The 21,355-nt window shown below is 45.4% G+C and overlaps 5 protein-coding genes across 6 annotated transcripts in view; 3 read left to right on the forward strand and 2 right to left on the reverse strand.

The window, feature by feature from the left end:
* LOC112053070 (coiled-coil domain-containing protein R3HCC1L) overlaps nucleotides 1-7,740 on the forward strand; it is a 36,753-nt gene extending 29,013 nt beyond the window's left edge. Inside the window, exons 8-9 of one of the 2 annotated variants that reach the window (XR_008251992.1) lie at nucleotides 146-189; nucleotides 589-7,740. The gene's annotated coding sequence lies outside the window, so the exon portion shown is untranslated. The remainder of the gene's footprint in view (nucleotides 1-145; nucleotides 190-588) is intronic. The other variant, XM_024092347.2, reaches the window with a different exon arrangement.
* LOC128199314 (uncharacterized) lies at nucleotides 6,801-7,235 on the reverse strand. The gene has a single exon (XM_052888300.1). It carries the CDS (start codon nucleotides 7,233-7,235, stop codon nucleotides 6,801-6,803), a length of 435 nt encoding a protein of 144 aa, XP_052744260.1.
* A 1,895-nt stretch (nucleotides 7,741-9,635) lies between the features above and the next one.
* On the forward strand, nucleotides 9,636-10,448 carry LOC128199315 (uncharacterized). The gene has a single exon (XM_052888301.1). The coding sequence runs from the start codon at nucleotides 9,636-9,638 to the stop codon at nucleotides 10,446-10,448; it is 813 nt and encodes a 270-aa protein (XP_052744261.1).
* A 4,254-nt stretch (nucleotides 10,449-14,702) lies between these two features.
* On the forward strand, nucleotides 14,703-16,168 carry LOC112053075 (uncharacterized). The gene has a single exon (XM_024092356.2). The coding sequence runs from the start codon at nucleotides 14,729-14,731 to the stop codon at nucleotides 16,157-16,159; it is 1,431 nt and encodes a 476-aa protein (XP_023948124.2). The 5' UTR covers nucleotides 14,703-14,728; the 3' UTR covers nucleotides 16,160-16,168.
* Nucleotides 16,169-16,219: 51 nt separating this feature from the next.
* LOC112053072 (uncharacterized) lies at nucleotides 16,220-17,740 on the reverse strand. The gene has a single exon (XM_024092353.2). The coding sequence runs from the start codon at nucleotides 17,469-17,471 to the stop codon at nucleotides 16,581-16,583; it is 891 nt and encodes a 296-aa protein (XP_023948121.2). The 5' UTR covers nucleotides 17,472-17,740; the 3' UTR covers nucleotides 16,220-16,580.
* Between the last annotated feature and the right edge of the window lie 3,615 nt (nucleotides 17,741-21,355).

The following is a 21,355-nucleotide window of genomic DNA, read 5'->3' on the forward strand; positions in this document are numbered from 1 at the left end:
AAACCTCAATCACACAAAACTAATCAATCCTATCGTGCACTAAAACGAGGTTCTCCCAGAAGACGTCCTTATAGAGACGTTGTGTCGTGATAACTAGTTGTATCCGCCGAACTCGACGCTGACAGAGCTTGTGACGTTGTTGCAGCGCCGCTGGGAAGCCTGCAGCGTGATACTGGCAAAGATCTCCAGGTAAGGGTTCTGTTCAGTTGGTTAGTTCCTCCGCTACATGTTCACGTTGCAATGTATTTATCTGACGCTCTGACTGTGATATCACAAAGTAGTTTGTGATATCACACTCAGAGCACTATATCAGGTCTATTGCCAACAATATATATAAATATACCTGTCAGTGATAATCGTTCGGTCCCAGTAGAGCAATGCACTGCTATTTTCAAGAACTGACGCTGGGTCGGACCTATAGTAAGGCTCTCAGAATCGATAAGGAAAGAGCAAGCTGTTGGTGGATTATGTTGGCTACTTGATTGTGTCTATGCATTATTATTGTGTTCTATGTTTGTGTAAATGTATCAGTTTGTTATGAATTACTGAAAAGGTGTTCCTCAAACTGTCTGTTTCAACATGTCCCAGGTGGAGCTTTGGGCGCGTACACAAGTCGCTGCCGTCCGCCGAGCTGAGAAGCCTGCGGTGAGGCAGCGCCACTGGGGCCTCCACTGGAGGCAGCCGCTGGGAGAGTCCCAGCGGTGACCACGACGGGTCCCTCCCTAGCAGGCCCGGGAAGTGCTGCAATGTACACGAGCTCCAGCGAGCGCCGCCATGTAGCTGTGTATGCCGACGAGCGATTAGTAGCATGTGACCATGACACGAGCGCGCCGCAGTCGCTAGCAGCGGCGAAGAGTCCGTACAGGTCGATTCCCGCAGGGTTACCTTTTAAAAATCCATACTTATATATTCATTATTTTAATGGATGTGTGAGAAATCGCAGTTTGTATAGAGCGGTATGAATTTCTTTTTCTCTGGGACGGCTTACTTTCGTCAAAATTCCATCCTTCGCCACTGGTAGCTAGTGAAAAGTTTGAAGTCCCTGTGAATGTTGATGTTGTTAAGACCCATAAATTTATCAAAAACGTCAATTACATAAAATTTTAAAAATACTTAGGTATATAGCGGTCGGTACCGGCGGCGCGCTCGCGTCGCTTCGCATTACTTCCATAGCTTGGCAAATTCGTTCGTGTAACACTCCCGATGGTCCGCGCGGGCCGGTAGGGTGGAGCGATGCCCCGCGCGCACGACTTCACACCCGCGCAGTCCTTTCCCCCGGCGTCCGCATATCATGGGGGTATCACTACGAACTTGCCAAGCTATAGTACATAGAGCTCCGCGAGCCACTCGCTGCGAGATATATTAATTTTAAGAAGCTCTCAAATAGATATAATATAATATAAATTTACATAATGTAAAGAAATTCTACGAATAACTATTTTTAAAACAAATTATAAGAAAGCGGGCGCGCGCTAGAGGTGGCGCTAGAGGTGGCGCCGCGTGCGGCGATGTTGTTGTTACTAACGAATTTAGATGTTGACGTCCGCCGCCATCTTGGATATAGCGTGACGTCATCGTGTTACGGAGCAATAAGTTAGCAATTGTAGGATTTGTAAGTTAAGAACGATAATAGATCTTAATGCGACGTATAAGTTACGTTACATTATATGTAATGCAAATGCAATTGTCTAGATAGCTCTCGGGCACTTTGGAGTAAGTAAAGTAATAATGTGTATGGATTTTCATTTGTTTTGTAAATTGACTTTAATTCATTTAGTTGTGACATCGTCTGGAGATTGCCCGAAGGCTAGACTTTAGTGAATCTTATATTAGTTTTAATTTTTTACTAACACGATACTCAATAACGAAGTTAAATGTTTTCAATTAGTATGAGGATGTGCGATAAAAGTATGTATGGTTGAGTGTCCATTTAATTAAGTAGTATTACTTGTCGTAGAGTTAGGTTGATACAATTTGTATGTGAACCAATGGAACCCTTCCACTGCCGCTCTGTATATCTGTGTACTTGTAAACATTACTATTTCATGAATTACATATATTTCTAAAAAATGAATTCTCTACAAATTTTAGGTGTGACTCAATGTAATAAAAATATAATGTGTTAAATTTACAATTGACAAAAGATATATTGTTATTAGTTTGTAAGCTGATAAAGAGTTATTCACTTTTGGAATATAAAAACTAAATTAATCATTATCGAGAACGAGTCTTCCCTATCAGGGTAGTACGTTAGGGTCAAAACTTTAACTTGTGTATATAACAATAGTTAGTATGGTTGTGTGCGTTTCTCTTCTTTCCTGTAGCCTACGATACCAACCAACGCATATCTCTAGAGAGAATGACTTGTCTCAACCAATAGCGGCGTACCGAAAATATCGCCCCCTCTCTCGTCCTACTGCAAAGAAAGAGGCAGAAATATTTTCAATAGTTTGCATGTTTTGTCATTCTCTTGGACACATGTGTTGGTGCAAATGTCGGGCTACTGTCGTAGTGTGAGTATTGTAATACCAAATACTAGTTGTGCATAATGTTGTATGTATATTTTAGAATTTAAACTATCGAGAGTGTTATTCATATTCATTGATTATGAAACACGGCTATCAGTTTGGATCTTGCCGCGTTGCAAGAATCGGGGCTTATGACTAAGGGCCCCGTATGGGTTCGAAACTAGTCGGGCATACTCCGACCGTGAGTTTTAGCCGTGTTTCTTAATCAGTTAATTGTATGTATAATTAGTTGTCGCTCTAGGGCGCGCCGCGCGGGGACTGTTTTGATGAATTGGACAATTTATTTTGATGAATTATTGATATAGTTTTAGTTGTAGGTTTTACTCGTCTCGTGTAGGCCTACAGCATGCGTCAACGACAGATCTCGTGAAGACGAAAAGACATGTCGACCGATACCGATGGAGTAGTCCGCCGCTATTGATCTTTTTCTCGTTGCATCGTAGGCCTAATGGACATGTTCTGTTGATAAAAAATGAATTTTAGACTGCTGTAAATAATGAAAAATTTGACATCCCTCCCCCCGCGCGGCGCGCGTCCCGCGGAGCGCGTTTCGTTGTGAGTTCGTGCCTTTGTGTGTCTAGTCAGTTAGTGTCCGCCCGCGCCGCCGGACCTCTCGCCGCCCGCGCCGCCGCGCGCACTGCCCGCCCTCGACCACGACCATGACCACGACCACGACCGGTGGCCGCGTGTACCACGTGAGCATCGCGTACGTGGCCGCAGATCGCGTCGGCTACATACACAAGGCATTGTCCTGCACGTGTTTGTACAGTAAACTTTCTATAGTGTTTTCAGATACGGTGACTGATCGTTTCAATCTTGATAGTTTGCCGCGATTATAGTACGTATTATGAACGTCATACAGACAGCTGTCACCGTACCCATGCTATCTGAAAAGCGGGAAACCCGGGAACACGCAAAGAAAAAGTACCGGGATTTCCCTCCCTCGATTCGGCCTAAATTACCGACAGGTTGACGGGACCTTGGGAGGTGGTCGGTTGTTCATAGAACTGTTTCTACGACGTTACTATTGCAAAAAAACGTACTCCGTATACTCGCTTGGACGTATAATGTGACAAATACCTGCGACCACGTGACGTAGGCTATGGTTCTGTGGTCGTGGCCCCTTGTGGCGTGGCCACTTGTGGCGTGGCCGGTCAGTGCGCGAGGTCTATTAGTATATAATTGTAGCGTTAAGACAAATCGCGAGTTTATATTGTGTCCGTGTGTTACACTTCCGAATGAAAGTGACTTGAAAGTCATATTGACTTTGACGTTATATTGACATTTCGTTGTTGTGACGCAAGCTTCGGCTGTAGACTGAGCCGACAGAGAGCGAACTAAGTCCTAGCGCAGAGCTGAGTGCCTAGTGGGAGTTTCAATGTTTTCGTACTGTGACGATCGCGTAAACGTAAACGCGAATATCTAAGGAATTGAAACAGCGCCACTAAGTAACACTACTGCACAACTGTTTAAATTCCATATAAAAAAAAAAAAAAAAAAAAATAAAATAAAATATGTTTATTTCAGGCCTTGACCCATAGTTGTTAGTGTACAAAAAAAAAAAGACAATAGCTTAAATTATATGTTAGTAAAATAAATACAGACCAAAAAAATAAAAAATAAAAAAAGAGAAATAATAACACTACATATTTAGGTATAATACTTACTTAAGATATCTGCCCCTACATACTGACACACCGGGCACACAGGTATGTGTGTGTATCCAGTGCCTCAGTATGGGACAGTCATACTTTTCGCTAATCACCCTCAGGAAGGTGTTAGTGCTCCCCCTCAACCTGCTCATCAGCGTTGCCGTTCGTTTCCGTATGACTGTAGAGAAGCTGTCAGTCCTTCCGTACGCAAACATTGCTGATGCACTACAGTACCGTGGGAGCCCCAACATCACCCTGAAGGCATTGTTGTATTGCACTCGGAGTGCATTGTATGTCTTCTGCGTATAGTTGACCCACAGGCTGCACGTGTATAGCGTCTGACAGAACGCCTTAAACAGTGTTACTTTTACGTCTACAGTAGACCGCGCGAACCTGCGAGCCAACATATTGCATCTGACAGCAATAGCTCTCCTTTCCCTTTCCATGTCCATGTCGTCGCACAAACCCTCAGTGACAATATGACCGAGGTATTTGAACTCCGACACCCTCTGAAGCTCGATTCCTCCCAATGTTACTGGTGGTACATTTTCTAATTTTCGCGAGCCCACCCGAAACACCAGAAGTTCGCTCTTCTTAACATTATACAGAAGGCCATGCTTCTGCGCATATCTCTCACAAATTGTCAGCAGCTTCCGGAGCGCCCTTACTGATGGACTCAACAACACCATGTCGTCAGCATAACTAATATTGTTAACACACTGCCCATCTATTGAGCAGCCGACGCCAGCGTTGCCGAGCTCTATAATTAGTTGGTTCATGTAGAGGTTGAAGAGTGCTGGAGACGATAATCCCCCCTGTCTCACTCCACACTCCAACCTGAACTCATCAGAAAGAGTACTCCTCCATTTGACCTGGTTAGTCTGATGGTCATACCAATACTTGAGAATATTGATCACTTCCTTCCATATAAATTCGCGTTTACGTTTACGCGATCGTCGCAGTATGAAAACATTGAAAACTCCCACTACGCACTCTGTATACATAAACCGCGCCGGCGTCGACTCCATGACTTATGGTACAGGTTTCGGCTGGACCCCTCAATATTTTCCCTCGTCTGTCTGTCCTTTGGTTTTGTTAACCAATTTTCACCAGCTTTTCTTATTATTACATGTACCCATTTTTCTCACAATCTACCTTTTCCCCCTCTTTGTTTGTTAATCCTTGCCCAGTAGTGTCCATTTTTGATTTTACCTTGTCTATAAGTGCAATATTATTTCATCCGTCCCCGCATTATACCCGTCCATTTTTAGCATTCTTTGTTATTTTTTCATATCCGTGTTTCTTTCTCTGTGCATTTTTTGCATAAATCATTGTCACAAAACAATTTAGCTTTGCGATTGTTGATGCTGACCCCATAACTAAAACTAATCAACAGATCGCATCGAAGAAATATAGATAACGCACCTACGAGTATATTTGATTTATGCGTCATGCAATGCAATGTAGACCTAATTACCTACACAATAACAGTTTATGCATAATAAATAGTTTCTAATTATATTGTTGTTATGTAATTCGTGGTCACTTTTGTTAGGAAGCTGTGTAAATGTCGGACGACCAAGATATGATAATTTGTATGATGTTGTGACGCGGACCTTCCTGTGACGCGCCGGCCGTGCTTACGTCAGTGGCTGCCGCGCGCACGCGTTCGTCGCAGCGCACTCGTAACATGCCGATACTGTATTATTGCTTTCATGCGCTTACTTACTCTTCAGTCTAGTTCGGACTACTTAAGAAGTTTAGTCGAGTAGCGTAAAAGGCTGCTAAACGCGTCACAACACCAAAACTATTTTTTTGGTGTTTAGACACGTTTAGGAGCAAATACGCTACTCGGCTAACTGCTAAAGTAGTCCAAATATTTTTTTATGGATCATCTTGACTTGCGTTACCTTGTTTTTATTTATATTGGTAACTTCCTTCATTTGTGAGTAGATAGCGCTGTTTTAGCAATATGTAACTTCTTTAATTTTACGCGATCGGACAAGTATGAGCTCGCTCTCAACACAAGGGACGCGCTGCTCAGTCAAACTATAATAAGATTCGAGAAGCTATTACGCTAACGTCTACGCTGCGACGACGGCATGCACTAGAAAAGGTGATTTTAATGTTATAAAATTCTCATAAACACGCTAAAACATTTCGAAATGTTTTTTTTTGTCAGAAAAGAAAATTAAAATGTAATACGTTGTATAACCGTCCACAGGATCATTATCTTTGACATTTGGCGTGTGTCTGATCTAAATTTTAAGTTGGCCCGTTTATATCTACAGACACAGTGCGTGACAGACAAGTAGCGTGGCAGACACCCACAGACACCGTGTATTCACACTGCTCAGCAGTCTCTAGAGACACTTAAATAATAATAATAGTTTATTTAAAGGTAAAAACCCAGTGTAAAACAAACATAATAATAATAACAATACAAAAATAGTAAAATAGTAATTAAAATTGACATTACACTAATTTAATTGTCTAACTAGTATAGGTATTATCTATACATATTCGTATGTTCTGCTACTTTCTATTAGGCTCTTGGTGCACTGAAAGCCAATGTTTATAGATTGAGCAGTCCAGACACTCAGCCAGCGTGGTGAGAATCTCATTTTTCGATGATCGCAAACGGTACCAAAAATTTGCGTAAGAAGTCCGGTACTCTGGCCACCGCGAACATGCCCGACGCGCTGCAGTACCGCGGCAACTTCATCAGGATACGATACACATCATTGTATTGTACCCTGATGTTGTTGATTGCGCGTCTGGTGTACTTGGTCCAAAGTTGACATGAGTAGAAGCATAGACAGTATGCTCTAAACAATGTCACTTTGACCTGTTCGCTGCACTTTGCAAACCGACGTGCGAGCATGTTGCATCTGACAGACAGAGCACGTCGCTCCCTCTCTATATCTTCATTGTCATTGAGATCCTCAGTCACAACGTGTCCGAGATATCTGAACCGCTCAACCCTTTCAAGTAAATTTCCTTCAAGGAACACCCCAGGGATCCTCTCTGGACCTCTGCCTGCACGGAACACCATCGTAACTGTTTTCTTGACGTTATATTTTAAGCCATGATCTAAGGCGTAACGTTCGCAGATTGCAACTAGTTTACGAAGTCTACTGACTAATGGCACTGTCATTTATGTAAGACTCTGTCAATTTTAATTCAGGTTTCATGAAAAGGACTCTATAGACATGAACCGCACAGTCAAAATATTCTTTCCGCGAATACTGGCCGGGAGCGGCCCGTGTCTGTCAACGTCTGCGCGGCCGCGTTACGATAGATATAAATACGTTAATAGAAGAATATTATTTTGTCTGCTACGACACGTGTCTGGCACGCTAAATGTCTGTAGATATAGACGGACTCGTACTCTCGTAGTGACATGTTGTGTGTGTGTGCGACGGCGACGCGACACGGTTGTGCTGCCACTAATGTGTGTTCGCGGTCGACAATGACTGTCTCTCAAATATATTATATTTGAATAAATATTTTTGTATTCCTTACTTTTTTTTAATTTATAAAATAAATAGTCAAATTTTGTTTTGTGTTTTATTTTTTTAAATAGGTACTGTGACGTATTTTCTTTTCTCATTATGCCGGAAGCACATTTTAAACAATAGGCTAGTTACTAGCAGACACTTTAAATAGTGTTAAATAGTTCATTATCATTCTACTAGATTGAAATCTTTTTTCTCATATTTTTAGATCCCTGATTACATGAAAATTTTAGTTTTTAAATATGTTTTTGACAATACGAGCCAAAACGCCTGTCGGCCATGATGGTCTATAATTCGACTGTTTCACGACGTCACTGTAACAAATCTCTTGCAAACAGAGCGTTTGACAAAAAAATTATAAAAAAAAATGAATGAATTAAGTTAACAATTAGTTTGACGTTTATTACATCAAGTAACATTGTGACGTCACAAAATGGACAGTGATTTTGACAATCGGAAAATTTAAAAATACATGAATTTTTAAAACTGAATGACACTTATAGTTGGGCATTATTGCTTGTTGAAAATTATAGGCGCACACATAGATTTACGAGTCGGTACAAGTACCTACCTTGATAATTCTATGGACGCACACGTCTATGTACTTAGGTACCTACAGATACTAACTAATGTTCTATTAATAATAATAATAATTATAGTCCAGACAAGGAGGGAATCCTTGTAGGAGATGTAAGCTTGGACCTGCTACGGTCTTAGGATGATAAATTAATAATGTAATCATTGTGATCGCTAAAGATGTTTGTGTTAATGATTGCTACCGTCCCAGCTCAAGAGTAGGTACTTGTAGTCTGCGCGGACACCGCGAAGGCTAGGCTGAAAAGCCTTAACCCAGAAAGGAAAAAACGTACCGGGAGAGAAAGTTCCTCCACGCCTTACCCGGGCAAGAAGGCATAGCCTCGAGGCCCGTACCCCCACTTTATTATTATTGCACGAAGACCTAATTTACCGAAACTTTTTGAAGATAATAGTATAACATAGCTCGACCCATGATTCGAACCGACATCATGATCCACCACAACCACTGGGCCAACGAGGCAGCTTTAACGAATATCTATAAGTTAGTTTTTGTATTTCTTGTCTCCAACCTCGCTGTTTCGAGCGCCAGTGAAACGTCCGTGGAACAAACCTCATTACCGGCGTTTAATAGCGTTCCTTTGTTATATCTGGCACTCAAATTACAGCACGTGCGACGTCAGCTGTCGCCACTCGAGGTAGGTGCACACCGTACCTACACCACCACACCGTGACCTTGGCTGATGTCCCGTCGCCCGCTGGCACAGAAACCATGTACCTACTGTGCGCGGTCGGACCTGTGGCGATGCATTAATATTTAGGTTATATAATAATTGTAAGTTATTTATAACTCTTTAAGCTGCATTGTACAAAACCCACGCAACATTCCTTTGTGTTAGAATTACGTAACGCCGATGGAATGTCAACCCTTGTTAAGTGCTTCACACTTAGCCAATAACAGTTTCGACGTATAGGCGCCAGTTCGATTCTCCAATGACAGCCGTTATATTTCGGGATACAATAATCCTTTGTTCGTAAAGTATTATAAATACTTAATCTTGGCCCCACTAGGCCAGAGTACGTTAAACGGCTTAACCGGCTACCACGCTTACGGCTAAATCGCGGCTCTCATTTCAACGTCATAAATGCGTCACATACGCATTCGATTTATCTTTGTTATTTAGTTTGTACATTCTACTTTTAGTTCTATTCCGTGTACAAATATAAAATATACCTTTTTATATTAATTATGGGAGTTTAATTCATACACCACACGCGAACTCCCATAAAGTGGTGACCCCGACAACAGTCATAAAGTGGTGATCCCGACAACAGTCATAAAGTGGTGACCCCAAACATAGTCATAAAGTGGTTTCGAATAGTCAGTAATTAATAAATAGACAATGTCCGAACGCGAAGAACAATCGGTTCAAGCTGTGCGCGTTAAAGTGCCACCCTTTTGGCCCGACGAACCGGCGTTATGGTTCGCACAACTCGAGGGTCAATTTGCGCTCGCGAACATAACCGTCGACGCGACCAAATATAATTATGTCATCGCGAACTTGGACATAAAATATATCACTGAAATAAAGGACATCATAAAAAACCCGCCGGCCGCAGACAAGTACGAAAAAGTGAAGGCGGAGTTAATTGCTCGGTTATCTGTGAGTCAAGAGCAAAGGGTCCGTCAACTTTTGACCCACGAAGACATCGGGGATCGTAAACCGTCTCAATTTTTGAGACATTTACAAAATCTCGCAGGCCCTAACGTTCCCGACGACTTTGTCCGTTCCCTGTGGTCGAGTCGCCTACCGACTCACATTCAAGTTATCCTCGCTTCGCAGCAAAAGAGCACGTTAGAGGAACTCGCAAAGCTAGCGGACACCGTAAGTGACGTCATCGGAACACAGCAAGTGCACGAGTTGGCCGCACCTACCGCAAACGATGAGGTATGCGAACTCAAGCGAGCTATCGACGAGTTGACACGTCAAGTGGCTGCCATGTCGTCACCTCCGCACGCGCAGCTATCGCGTGCCCGTACTCGCCCGAACGAGCGACACGGCTGGCGCCACCGTTCCCGAAGCCCCGCCTACAACCCTGCAGCTGATACACTGTGTTGGTACCATAGAAAGTTTCGAGAAAAATCTACTAAGTGCCGCGAACCGTGTTTCTTCTCGCGTAATAGTGTTACGGGAAACGAATCGGGCAGTCAATGAATGCGGCTGACAATGGCTGTCCCGTTTCACCCAGTCGCGTTATTGTTACAGATAAGAACACTAAGGCTCAATTTTTAATAGACACTGGTGCTGATTTGTGTGTTTATCCGCTAAGTAGAATAAGTTATAACAATAAGTCTTTAGTTAAGAAATGCGATTATAAACTGTTTGCCGCTAATGGTACCGAAATAAATACGTACGGTACGATTAGTTTAACACTTAATTTAGGGTTGCGTCGGGATTTTCACTGGCGTTTTGTGATAGCCGACGTAACCAAACCTATTATAGGAATCGATTTTTTGTGTTTTTATAATTTGCTTGTAGATGTAAGAAACCGCTGTTTAGTTGATAAGCATACATCTTTAATTGTAAATGCACAGCCCGTCAACCACCCCGTTTGCGAAATTAAAACGGTTACAGGTACCTCGCGTTACCACACGTTATTAAAACGGTATCCTGAGGTCACGCGACCTTCTGGCGAGCCTACGATACGAGAGGTTAAACATAAAACGGTACACTATATTCGTACTACGCCCGGTCCTCCCGTATACAGCCGACCACGCAGATTAGCACCGGACCGCTTGCTTCGCGCTAAACGCGAGTTCGAAGTCATGGTTAGAGCCGGAATCGCACGTAGATCTGACAGTCCGTGGGCTGCTCCGCTGCATCTCGTACCGAAAAAAGACGGTACGGACCGTCCTTGCGGAGATTATAGAGGTTTGAATGCGCGTACAATACCGGACCGTTATCCAGTGCGTCATATCGCGGACTTCTCGCATAACCTGCATGGGTGTACTGTCTTCAGCAAAATCGATTTAGTGCGTGCTTATCATTTAATTCCTGTGAACCCCGCTGATATACCTAAAACAGCGATTACAAGTGTTTTTGGCTTATTCGAGTTCCCTTTTTTATCTTTTGGCCTCCGAAACGCAGCACAAACGTTTCAAAGGTTTATGGACGAAATGTTAAGAGACCTCGACTTTGCTTTTCCGTACATAGACGACATTTTGATCGCGTCACGGAACCACGACGAACACGAACGTCACCTCGCGCTTGTATTAGAACGCTTACGTGAACACGGCGCCGTTATAAATTCTGCAAAAAGCGTATTCGGTGCTTCAGAAGTAGAATTTTTGGGTTACCAGGTTACAGCGAATGGCACGAGACCTACGCCTAATAAAGTCAGTGCTATTCAAAACTTCACGCAGCCGAAAACTCTAAAAGAACTTCGGAGATTTTTAGGTATGATTAACTTCTACAGAAGGTACCTACCTAACGCTGCAAAAACTCAAACACCATTGAATCGACTTCTTAGTGGTCAAAACGTTAAGGCAAACACACCCGTAATCTGGACCGATGAATTAGAGCAGGCGTTTAATATAAGTAAACAGAGTCTTGTAGACGCTACTATGCTAGCTCACCCCGACCCGACTGCAGAGCTAATGTTAGTTTGTGATGCTTCCGACGTCACGATAGGCAGCGTTTTGCAACAGAAAGTTGAAGGTAATATTCAACCCCTTGCTTTCTTCTCCAAAAAACTCAATACTGCCCAACGCAAGTACAGCCCTTTCGACCGCGAGCTATTAGCAATTTACGAAGCTGTGAAATACTTTCGCTTCATGATTGAAATTAAAACGTTTTCGATTTGGACCGATCACAAACCAATTGTCGCCGCTTTTCGCAAGGCATCGGAAAACTGTTCTCCACGTCAATTCCGGTATTTCGATTTCGTTTCGCAATTTACGACCGACGTACGACACATATCCGGAGACGACAATATCGTAGCTGATGCACTGTCAAGAATAGAAACGATTTCTAACGACATTAATTTGCAACAACTCGCCATAGCCCAAGAGACAGACTCCGAACTTCGACATCTATTGCACAACCATACTTCGTTGGACTTACAGAAAATTAAAATTTCTGATTCGAGCGAATGTAAAGTTTTTTGCGATATTTCAGGACCGAGACCGCGCATTTATCTCACACCTGAATTCCGTAAACAGGCTTTCGATTTAGTCCATGGGTTAAGTCATCCTGGTGCTACGCCCACCATTCGACTGATGACAGAGAGATACGTCTGGCCTAATATACGTAAAAATTGCAGAGCCTGGACTAAAGCCTGTCTTGCTTGTCAAAGATCGAAAGTTTCACGACACACTAGAGCTCCAATTCATAGTTTTACTCCTCCATCTGCACGTTTCTCTTATATTCACGTTGATATAATCGGACCACTAGTGATATCACACGGTTATCGCTATTGCTTAACCGCAGTGGACCGTTTTTCGCGTTGGCCTGAAGTGATACCGCTCGAAGATATCACCGCCGAAAGAGTAGCGCGCGCTTTCATTAGTGGATGGATCGCACGTTTTGGATGCCCGCAACGGATTACGACCGATCGTGGTCGTCAATTCGAGTCGCATTTGTTTAAAGAGCTTGCTACGCTCACGGGAGCACAGCACCTTACTACCACCGCATATCATCCCGCTGCAAATGGTTTAGTCGAACGATTCCACCGACAATTGAAGGCCGCTATCATGTGCCAAAACAATGAAAATTGGTATGAAGTTTTGCCTCTTGTTTTACTCGGTATTCGTTGCGCCTGGAAGGAAGATATAGCATCAACCTCCGCTGAGCTATTGTACGGTGAAAGCTTACGTTTGCCTGGTGATCTGTTTCTACCTTCCACGTCGGAAGTCACGGATTACAACGATTTTCTATCTCGACTTCGCAAACATATACGCGCTTTAAAACCTACACCGGTCGTTCGACACGGAGATTCGAAAACATTCGTTAGTAAGGATCTATCAACCGCCGTTGCTGTTTTTCTAAGGCAAGATGCAGTACGTAAACCGCTCCAACATCCATACTCTGGCCCATATAAAATCGTTGAAAGGTCAGAGAAAACTTTTAAAATCGATATCGCTGGTAAAATTGTTACGGTTTCAATCGATCGTTTAAAACCGGCATACGTCATTAACGAATCTCTCGTGCCCGCAGTTCCTACATCGCCTGTTACTAAGCCAACGGCAATAACTACTCGCTCTGGCAGACGCGTAAAATTTCCAGCGAAGCTTACGACCTACCGGTCTCCCGGGGGGCTGATGTGGCGATGCATTAATATTTAGGTTATATAATAATTGTAAGTTATTTATAACTCTTTAAGCTGCATTGTACAAAACCCACGCAACATTCCTTTGTGTTAGAATTACGTAACGCCGATGGAATGTCAACCCTTGTTAAGTGCTTCACACTTAGCCAATAACAGTTTCGACGTATAGGCGCCAGTTCGATTCTCCAATGACAGCCGTTATATTTCGGGATACAATAATCCTTTGTTCGTAAAGTATTATAAATACTTAATCTTGGCCCCACTAGGCCAGAGTACGTTAAACGGCTTAACCGGCTACCACGCTTACGGCTAAATCGCGGCTCTCATTTCAACGTCATAAATGCGTCACATACGCATTCGATTTATCTTTGTTATTTAGTTTGTACATTCTACTTTTAGTTCTATTCCGTGTACAAATATAAAATATACCTTTTTATATTAATTATGGGAGTTTAATTCATACACCACACGCGCGCTCCCATAGACCAAACAAGCATTTTTTTATTTTTTATCAAGTTAGCCCTTGACTGCGATCTCACCTGATGTTATATGAATGTAATCTAAGACGGAAGAAGTTTATTTATTCTACCTGTACCTACCTCTGATGGTTTCTACGCGGCATCGTACCGGAATGTAAAATCGCTTGGTGGTACCTACCTAAGTCTTTGTAGGTTGGGTGTTAACTAGCTGCAGTCGATTCCTACCACCAAACCAGACCTGAGCCAATTTTGAAAATCTATCAGCCTGAGCCGAGACTCAACGCCTCAATGATTCAAAGAATCTCAATGACTAGTATATTATCGTCACTTAACTCAAAATCAATAGGCTAGACTGCCTATTTATTTGAAGTTAAGCTAGTAACTTGTCTGTAACTACAAGAAATAAACAAAATGTAGGTAGTAGTAGGTACTGTAATATTGACGGACAACTTCCATTTAGGCTAGAAGCTGCTACAGCAGGTACCACAGGCACAGTCCCGTACAACCTCTTCAAGAACTACGCATGTTAAAGACTCGATTCAACACTCAGGACATTTCCCAACAGTTGGTCCGGAGCGCAGCTATTGTAGTTTAGAACAATGCGCCGCCTACGGCTCATATAAACTATAATAGGAAACCAATTTCCAGTGCTTGCGACAGATAGCGACAGAGAGCACGCCGCAGGAGCCATGCGGCGGCCGATCCTCCTGTTGTGCCTCGCCGCGCGCCTCAGCCACGAGCTGCAGGCCGTGCAGCGATACTTCGCAGCGCGCCGCTCGAGCCAGCTCGCCGCGCCCTCCGCCTACCTCTACAGCCGGCTCGGCGCCGGCCGCACCCTCGGAGCTCTGCACGCCCGGGAGAAAAGGGGAGGAGCACAAAACGCAACGAGTTTACAACACGAACTCATGAATGTCTCTACGACGAGTCCCGAACGCCAGGAGAGCAGCAACACATCCAGCGACGTCCCCTCCCTGTCGGTCACGGCGAGGTACTCGCTCTGGCCGGCGAGCGGAGCCGCATCGAACGCCATGAAAGGTTACGGCTCGGTGTTTCGTATCGACGATGAAGATCTTCGCGCAGATGTCAAAACTTCCTTCTATTTTTGGCCTCTCTTTTACCAGACTCTATACGAATTCGAACCCACTTCACTCGGGGAAGCCAAGAAGGCGATAGATAAACGGTTCGCGATGCCAACGGCAGGAAAAATTATACCGGTTCACGAAAATGTCGACGAAACGATCGACGATGACTCTGGGAGCAACAGAAACGCGATTCAAGATTACAAACATACTGAGGCAGGAGCGACTGAGAGTCCTGTTAATTATGATAATAAACCGTTATTATATAATGGCATAAACGATTCCTTCAACAAAACGAACGAAGACGATTCGACTACACTCAAAGAACTTCCCTGGGAAAGGGAAATGGACCACGAAATGTCTTCACAAGATATCGAAGATAGCGAGCGACTGAGGCGTTTACAAGAAAATAACCCCAGTAGTAACAGGAAGGAAAATACCAATACTTTAGTAGCACACGACGGACTCGACGCATTACAGGAGTCCGTGCGTAACCAAGGTCGCAATTCCTATCGCGAATCTGCATCTAATGAAAAAGGAGACGACAACAGGCACAGCTACGGCGGAGACTACGAGTACGAAGGAGACAATTACAGGGGATTCGAAGATTTTGTTGACTCTTTCGCAAACAAATATGGATTAGAAGAGCATGACAGAGAAGCTAAATTCGCTAAGAAGAATAATGCAGATAAAGGTGAAAAAAAGAAAGGATTTCGCACAGTCTACCACAAAGATGAATACCAAGAGCACCATGACTTCTTTGATAACACCGACAATAATGAAAATGTTGAAGAGAAGGGTGCATCTAAAGTTCACATCGGTGGTTCGGAAGGAATTGTGCGTTCCTTGGCAGGCGCTGCGACTGGCAAAGATAAAAGTAAGCTTAAGAATACAGAAAATATTGAAAGAAATCAGTACGAGAGAAACCAAATTGATAAAGAAGGACTCACCGACGTTGAACAAGAATTAGAGCAGTATAGAGACGTCATTAAACGTATGGCACAAAGTGACAATGCTCAATATTTCGATCGCTACCTGTAGACCCAAGGTGCCCGCCGAGACTCTCGTACTGGTAATTGTGCCACATATCTTACTACATACCTAGAAGCTTTAACGTTTTATGTCTATGTTTTGTGGGCTAAACAAGTTAATAAATTAGCTTCGAAACGAAGAAAACTGGCATTGAATGGTTATGGATAATTGATAATTAGTAGAATTTAAGAACAATGTGTTTTTGTTTGTTACTCAGTTTTTTATTTTTACATTAACCTACCCGGTTTACAAGTGCTAATTCTATTTCTCAATGAGTCATGTAACTAAATATTTGAGGGTTTTATACATATTTTATTAAAAAGTTATTACATTTTAGTAACACACAACTGTTTTATTTATTCAAATGAAAGAATATTTTTCTTGTGTAATATTTCCTCGCTTCGCTTCTCGCTAATCTTAAAATGTTTCCCTATTTGAATTGATTGATCACTCCGCGGACGAACCCTGGGATCGTTTTCGGTGGCAGCTCTTCTTGCTCTCGGTCCAGGGAAGTGGTTGAAAGGGAAAACAGCGGTAAATATGACAATATTTTTGGAATTTCTCCTTTCTTTTCTCCCAATCTATCCTGAGCCCCAAAACTTAGCGGAGACGATCTCGCCGTTCTAGTCGGTCGATTGCTCTTCTCTTCCTTGCTGTCCTCGCCCTCATCACTGGCCGTGTTTTTGCTGTTAGACTTTCTATATATTTCCATAGTCTTGGTTCCAGCGGTGAACTCTTCGTCATACTCTTCCTCTTTCATTTTATCGGCGCCTGCTTTCCGTGCCACTTTGACGGAAGGCTTGCCTGCGTCTCGCGGCGCCACGTCTCCCACGGGCCGGAGCGCGAGCACCGGCGCCGGCCGTGCTTTTTTAATTTTTGAAGTTCTTGCTTTCACCCTCGGCTGCAGCGGCTTCCCCCGGCCGGCGAACTCGTCGTGGTCCACGTCGAAGTCGTAGTCGTCGACGTCGAAGTCTTCGTCCTCGTGTTCGACGGAATCCGAAACCCGTTTCGGAAACTTCAACTTGGCCTGATAGTCCTCATCGCTGCCGCCGTCGGCGAACTTTGGTATCGGCTTTTTGACGAGGGGGACATTCAGCTTGCTCGCTTTCGTGTCTCTCGTCGCGGTCCCGGTCGCTCGGCTCGAGTCCGAGAGCCTCGGCTTGCGAATCGTTTTGAGGTGAAAATATTCGCCTTCCTTGAACGACAGCTTCCCATCGAAGTCGTCGGCCACATTCCTGGCGTCGATTCTCTCAGCGAGCGACTTACCGTCCGCGGCGTACGACAGGCTACACAGACACGCGGTCCACAGAAGCGTCCTCATGGCGGCGGGCGCGCCGACTGGCGGCGGCGGCGACGAAAGGAAATATCGTGTGTTGATACTTGACAGTTATCGTCGGCGAAACAAAACAATCCGTGAGCTAAGCACAATGTCATCTAGCGCACAATTGTTTTGATAACACGGTGAGAGGTGAGACGTAGCTGCGGAATGCTCCCTGAGCGGCTGAGCGGCGAGCCTCCGCGGCCCTCTGCGCTGCCTTGTACACGTACATTGATTAAGATTCAATAAAGGGCTCATTCCTTTTGTTTTGATGAGATGTATACCCCAATTTGATCATTAATAAAATATTATTGGCCATTATAGTCCAGATCTTCCTCCTTACAAGGCAGCCACTCACACTCCGAAGCGTGTTTAGGCTTAATTAAATTAAAAACTTGTGTCAAATTTTTTTAATGAAATCCCTGCACTGGAAGGTTTGAAAACATGAATATCATCCTTCAAGTTATTCGTCGCAACCTACAATGATGGCCGGAAGTCGTTATTGATGGTTTTATATTTTGGTGGTAGGTAACTGTATGATACGCACAAATCATGAACAATTACTATTTTTTACTAATGTTTGCCACACAGTAATAAATCATCATCATCATCATCATCATCATCATCATCATCATCATCACCACCATCAATGAATGATGTCGCATCGTATAAACTACTCTACGGATATTAATGCAGTTTTCACCATTAGTGATCAAGAGGAAAGTTCACTACTACCATAAGCAGCGCCGGCCCGAAGTAAATTTTAGAATGGAGCGAGATCCAATTATGGCGCCTCTCCTAACATTATACTAGGGACATTTAAAAAGTTCGTAGCCTAACTCTATTTTTCTCTACCATTTTGGCGCCCTCTAGCATTTGGCGCCTGGAGCGACCGCTCCGTTCGCCGTATGGACGGGCCGGCCCTGACCATAAGTAACCTACGTCCGTCTCCTAATTCTAAACTACCTCTCCACCAATTTTCAGCCAAATCGGTCCAGTCGTTCTTGAGTTATAAATAGTGTAACTAACACGACTAATTAACTAGCGGACCCTTTGCTTTGATTTATGTCCACTTCTTCCCTATCCCTACCCTACCCTACTCCTATCTTACCCTACTCCTACCCGACTGCTACGTGCTACCCTACCCATACCCAATCCCTACCCTACCCTACTCCTAGGTACCCTACACCTACCCTACATCTACCCTACCATTACCCCTAGCCTACACTACCCCTACCCTACGTTGAAACCTCACGGAGCCCGTGACCTTTCCAACGAATGCAAAGCCGTGGAAATCGGTTCGTGCGTTCTGGAGTTATGGCGTCAGGAAGGAAAGGTGCCGTAAACATATCTTGTGTTAGGTATATAGACTATATCATCTATATATACAGTACCCGTGCGAAGCCGGGGCGGATTGCTAGTAGGATTGGATGTAGAAACGAGCCGTCATTGTACATGTCTTTTGTGCTGGCTCCATGTCTGAGTGCTACGTAGGTATACGACGCACGCGTAGCGGCTGCTCTGTGAGTCTCCTCGCCTACATCGGTGCGCGCGCCGAGCGGAGGCAGGCTCTGGGGACGATCCTTCCTTTTCGATTTGGAAGTTCTGGCGCTCCGACGCTCCCTAGGAGCTGCTCGTCGCGCCGGCCGGCTTGTTGTCAGCGAGAGGAATGTGTTTGTTTGTTTATTCTCCCCGAGCGGACGTAAACACGCTGCGAGTATATGAGCGCGCGCGCCGCCGCCTCCGCACTCTCGCCGCACATGCTGACGCTGGGGCTGCTGCAGGCGCTGGCGCTGGCGGCGCTGGTGGCGCCCGCGCTGCGCGTGCGCGACGAGCCGCTCGGCCGCAGGGTGTCGGCCTACAAGAAGTACTACGGCGCGACGCAGCGCAACAAGATGCTGGTCAACGAGCGCGCTGTCGACTCGCACTTCCTCCTCGCGCGGAAAGAGTCCATCCGCAAGCAGCGCGTGCTCGAGCGGCCGCAGTTCCAGAAGTACCGGCGAGGCACGCTGCGCGCGCTCGCCAAGCGGGACACCACGACGCGCCGCGACGACGGCGACGGCGCGCGGGCCGCCGACGACGCCGCCGCGGGCTGCGTGCTCATCCGGGCCGGCCGCCGCGCCGCGCTCGCCAACGGCGCGACGGCCGACGACGTCGCGCGCCTCTCGGGGCTGTACTGAGACTCCGCACTGTTATGTACACACTGAACACTCTATTCTCATCGCATAATGTACCAAAATGCAATTTTTTTTTATTATTGAAAAAAATACAATAAGGAAGTTAGTTTCAATTTATATTAATTAGGTATTCTTTTCGTACAGACAAGATTCTATCACCTTTATACATTGATCAACCAATGGCTCTCCGTGTTATTAAAAAGTTGTACTTGTACCTGATTCTTGTATAATTTACAAATCAATATAAATGAGTACCTATTATTCACCACGTACAAAATTGTATGCTTTCCCATTCCTTCGTCCTCGAGTAAACGAAAGTAAACAGGGACACAGGCTCGACTTGTATGTATTTTACGCAAATGACACTGAATTTTTTATGCGTATCTACTACTAGGTATACAGTTATACACTATACAGTCATGCCACGTATATACTTAGAGGGAGTATGACCACAGAACACATATGTGTATGACTAACATTTTGTCGAAATAGGTAGGTACATTAATTTCATCATTATCGTTAACAGCTAATGATCGTCCACTGCTGGACATAGACTTCAGGCTTGTACATATGTATTCTGTGCCTCAAGCGTGGGCTTACAAACAGCACGGTATCGCACCGCCAACATCCAGCCGCCCGCCGCCAGCATGCAATCCGCTTCACTATACTTTTATTTCGTTGAGTGATTTTAAAATAAGTACCTACCTATAGAACACAATTTCAAGAAACTGTTCAGGAACTCGTCCGTGATGTTGCAGCGAGTTCTCTCTGGCGTAGCTCGCAGCGGCGCCGGCGGTATCATTGACACGGTTGCGCAAGCGGGCAGCGGCGCGCATATATAGCGGGCGGGCGGCGCGCGCCGCAGCCACATCCGACATGCTGCGCCTCGTGCTGCTCGCGGCGCTGGCGGGCGCGGCCGCGGTCACGCGCGAGACGGTGCGCCGCATGGTGGTCGTGCGCACCACGGGCTCCGACCTGGCGCCCGCCGCCACCGGCTACCTGTACCACAAGAGCGACGCCGGCGAGAGCGTCGTGCGCATGGCGGACGCCGACGTGGCGCGCCTGGCCGCCGGTCGCCCTGCCGCCGCCCCCGTCGACGGACTCGCCGACTTCGACTACTCCAAACTGTTCGCCGACTACGGCGCGCGCGACGACCGCGACTACGATGACTATTTCAAGCGAATCAAAGACGAGTTCCACCACAAGTATGGAGGCCGGCGCGCGACTGGAGCACCCGACTCCGAGTTCGAGCCGCACTACGGGAAGGACGGGGACGGGTACCGCAACGCGAAGTTCGACAGCTACTCGTTCTCCGGCGGGCGCGAGCAGCGGCGCCGCGCCCCCGCCTCGTACGAGGTGTACGACAACAGCGAGCGCGACCACGACCACCACTTCCCAGGGGCTCCCCTACAGCACTACGCAGAGGGCGACCGAAGTTCAGATTCCCAAAATTTTCAAACCAACGCCGCCGAAAGCGAAGCGTCCCCGGATCGCCCTGCGACTGACACTGACCCCTCCGCTGTGAGGGCTGCGAACTCCGCCGAACAGCCGAGACCCTCCGAAGCGCCGGGGGTCACCGACGAAGCGTCTGCGGATTCGGCGGAGAGCAGCGAGGCTTCGGCCGCGGCTCAGCGCTACGGCTACGAGATCAAGCACTGACGCGGGCGTGTTACAGATATTTGTTACAGTTTTGTTAACTTTTGTAAATAT

The sequence above is a fragment of the Bicyclus anynana genome, chromosome 22, assembly GCF_947172395.1.
Source record: "Bicyclus anynana chromosome 22, ilBicAnyn1.1, whole genome shotgun sequence".
NCBI lineage: Eukaryota > Metazoa > Arthropoda > Insecta > Lepidoptera > Nymphalidae > Bicyclus > Bicyclus anynana.

Bases quoted from the DNA above. Each gene is read 5' to 3' on its own strand.
- LOC112053075 (XM_024092356.2), top strand. From the start codon at position 14,729: ATGCGGCGGCCGATCCTCCTGTTGTGCCTCGCCGCGCGCCTCAGCCAC.
- LOC128199315 (XM_052888301.1), top strand. From the start codon at position 9,636: ATGTCCGAACGCGAAGAACAATCGGTTCAAGCTGTGCGCGTTAAAGTG.
- LOC112053072 (XM_024092353.2), bottom strand. From the start codon at position 17,471: ATGAGGACGCTTCTGTGGACCGCGTGTCTGTGTAGCCTGTCGTACGCC.
- LOC128199314 (XM_052888300.1), bottom strand. From the start codon at position 7,235: ATGGTGTTCCGTGCAGGCAGAGGTCCAGAGAGGATCCCTGGGGTGTTC.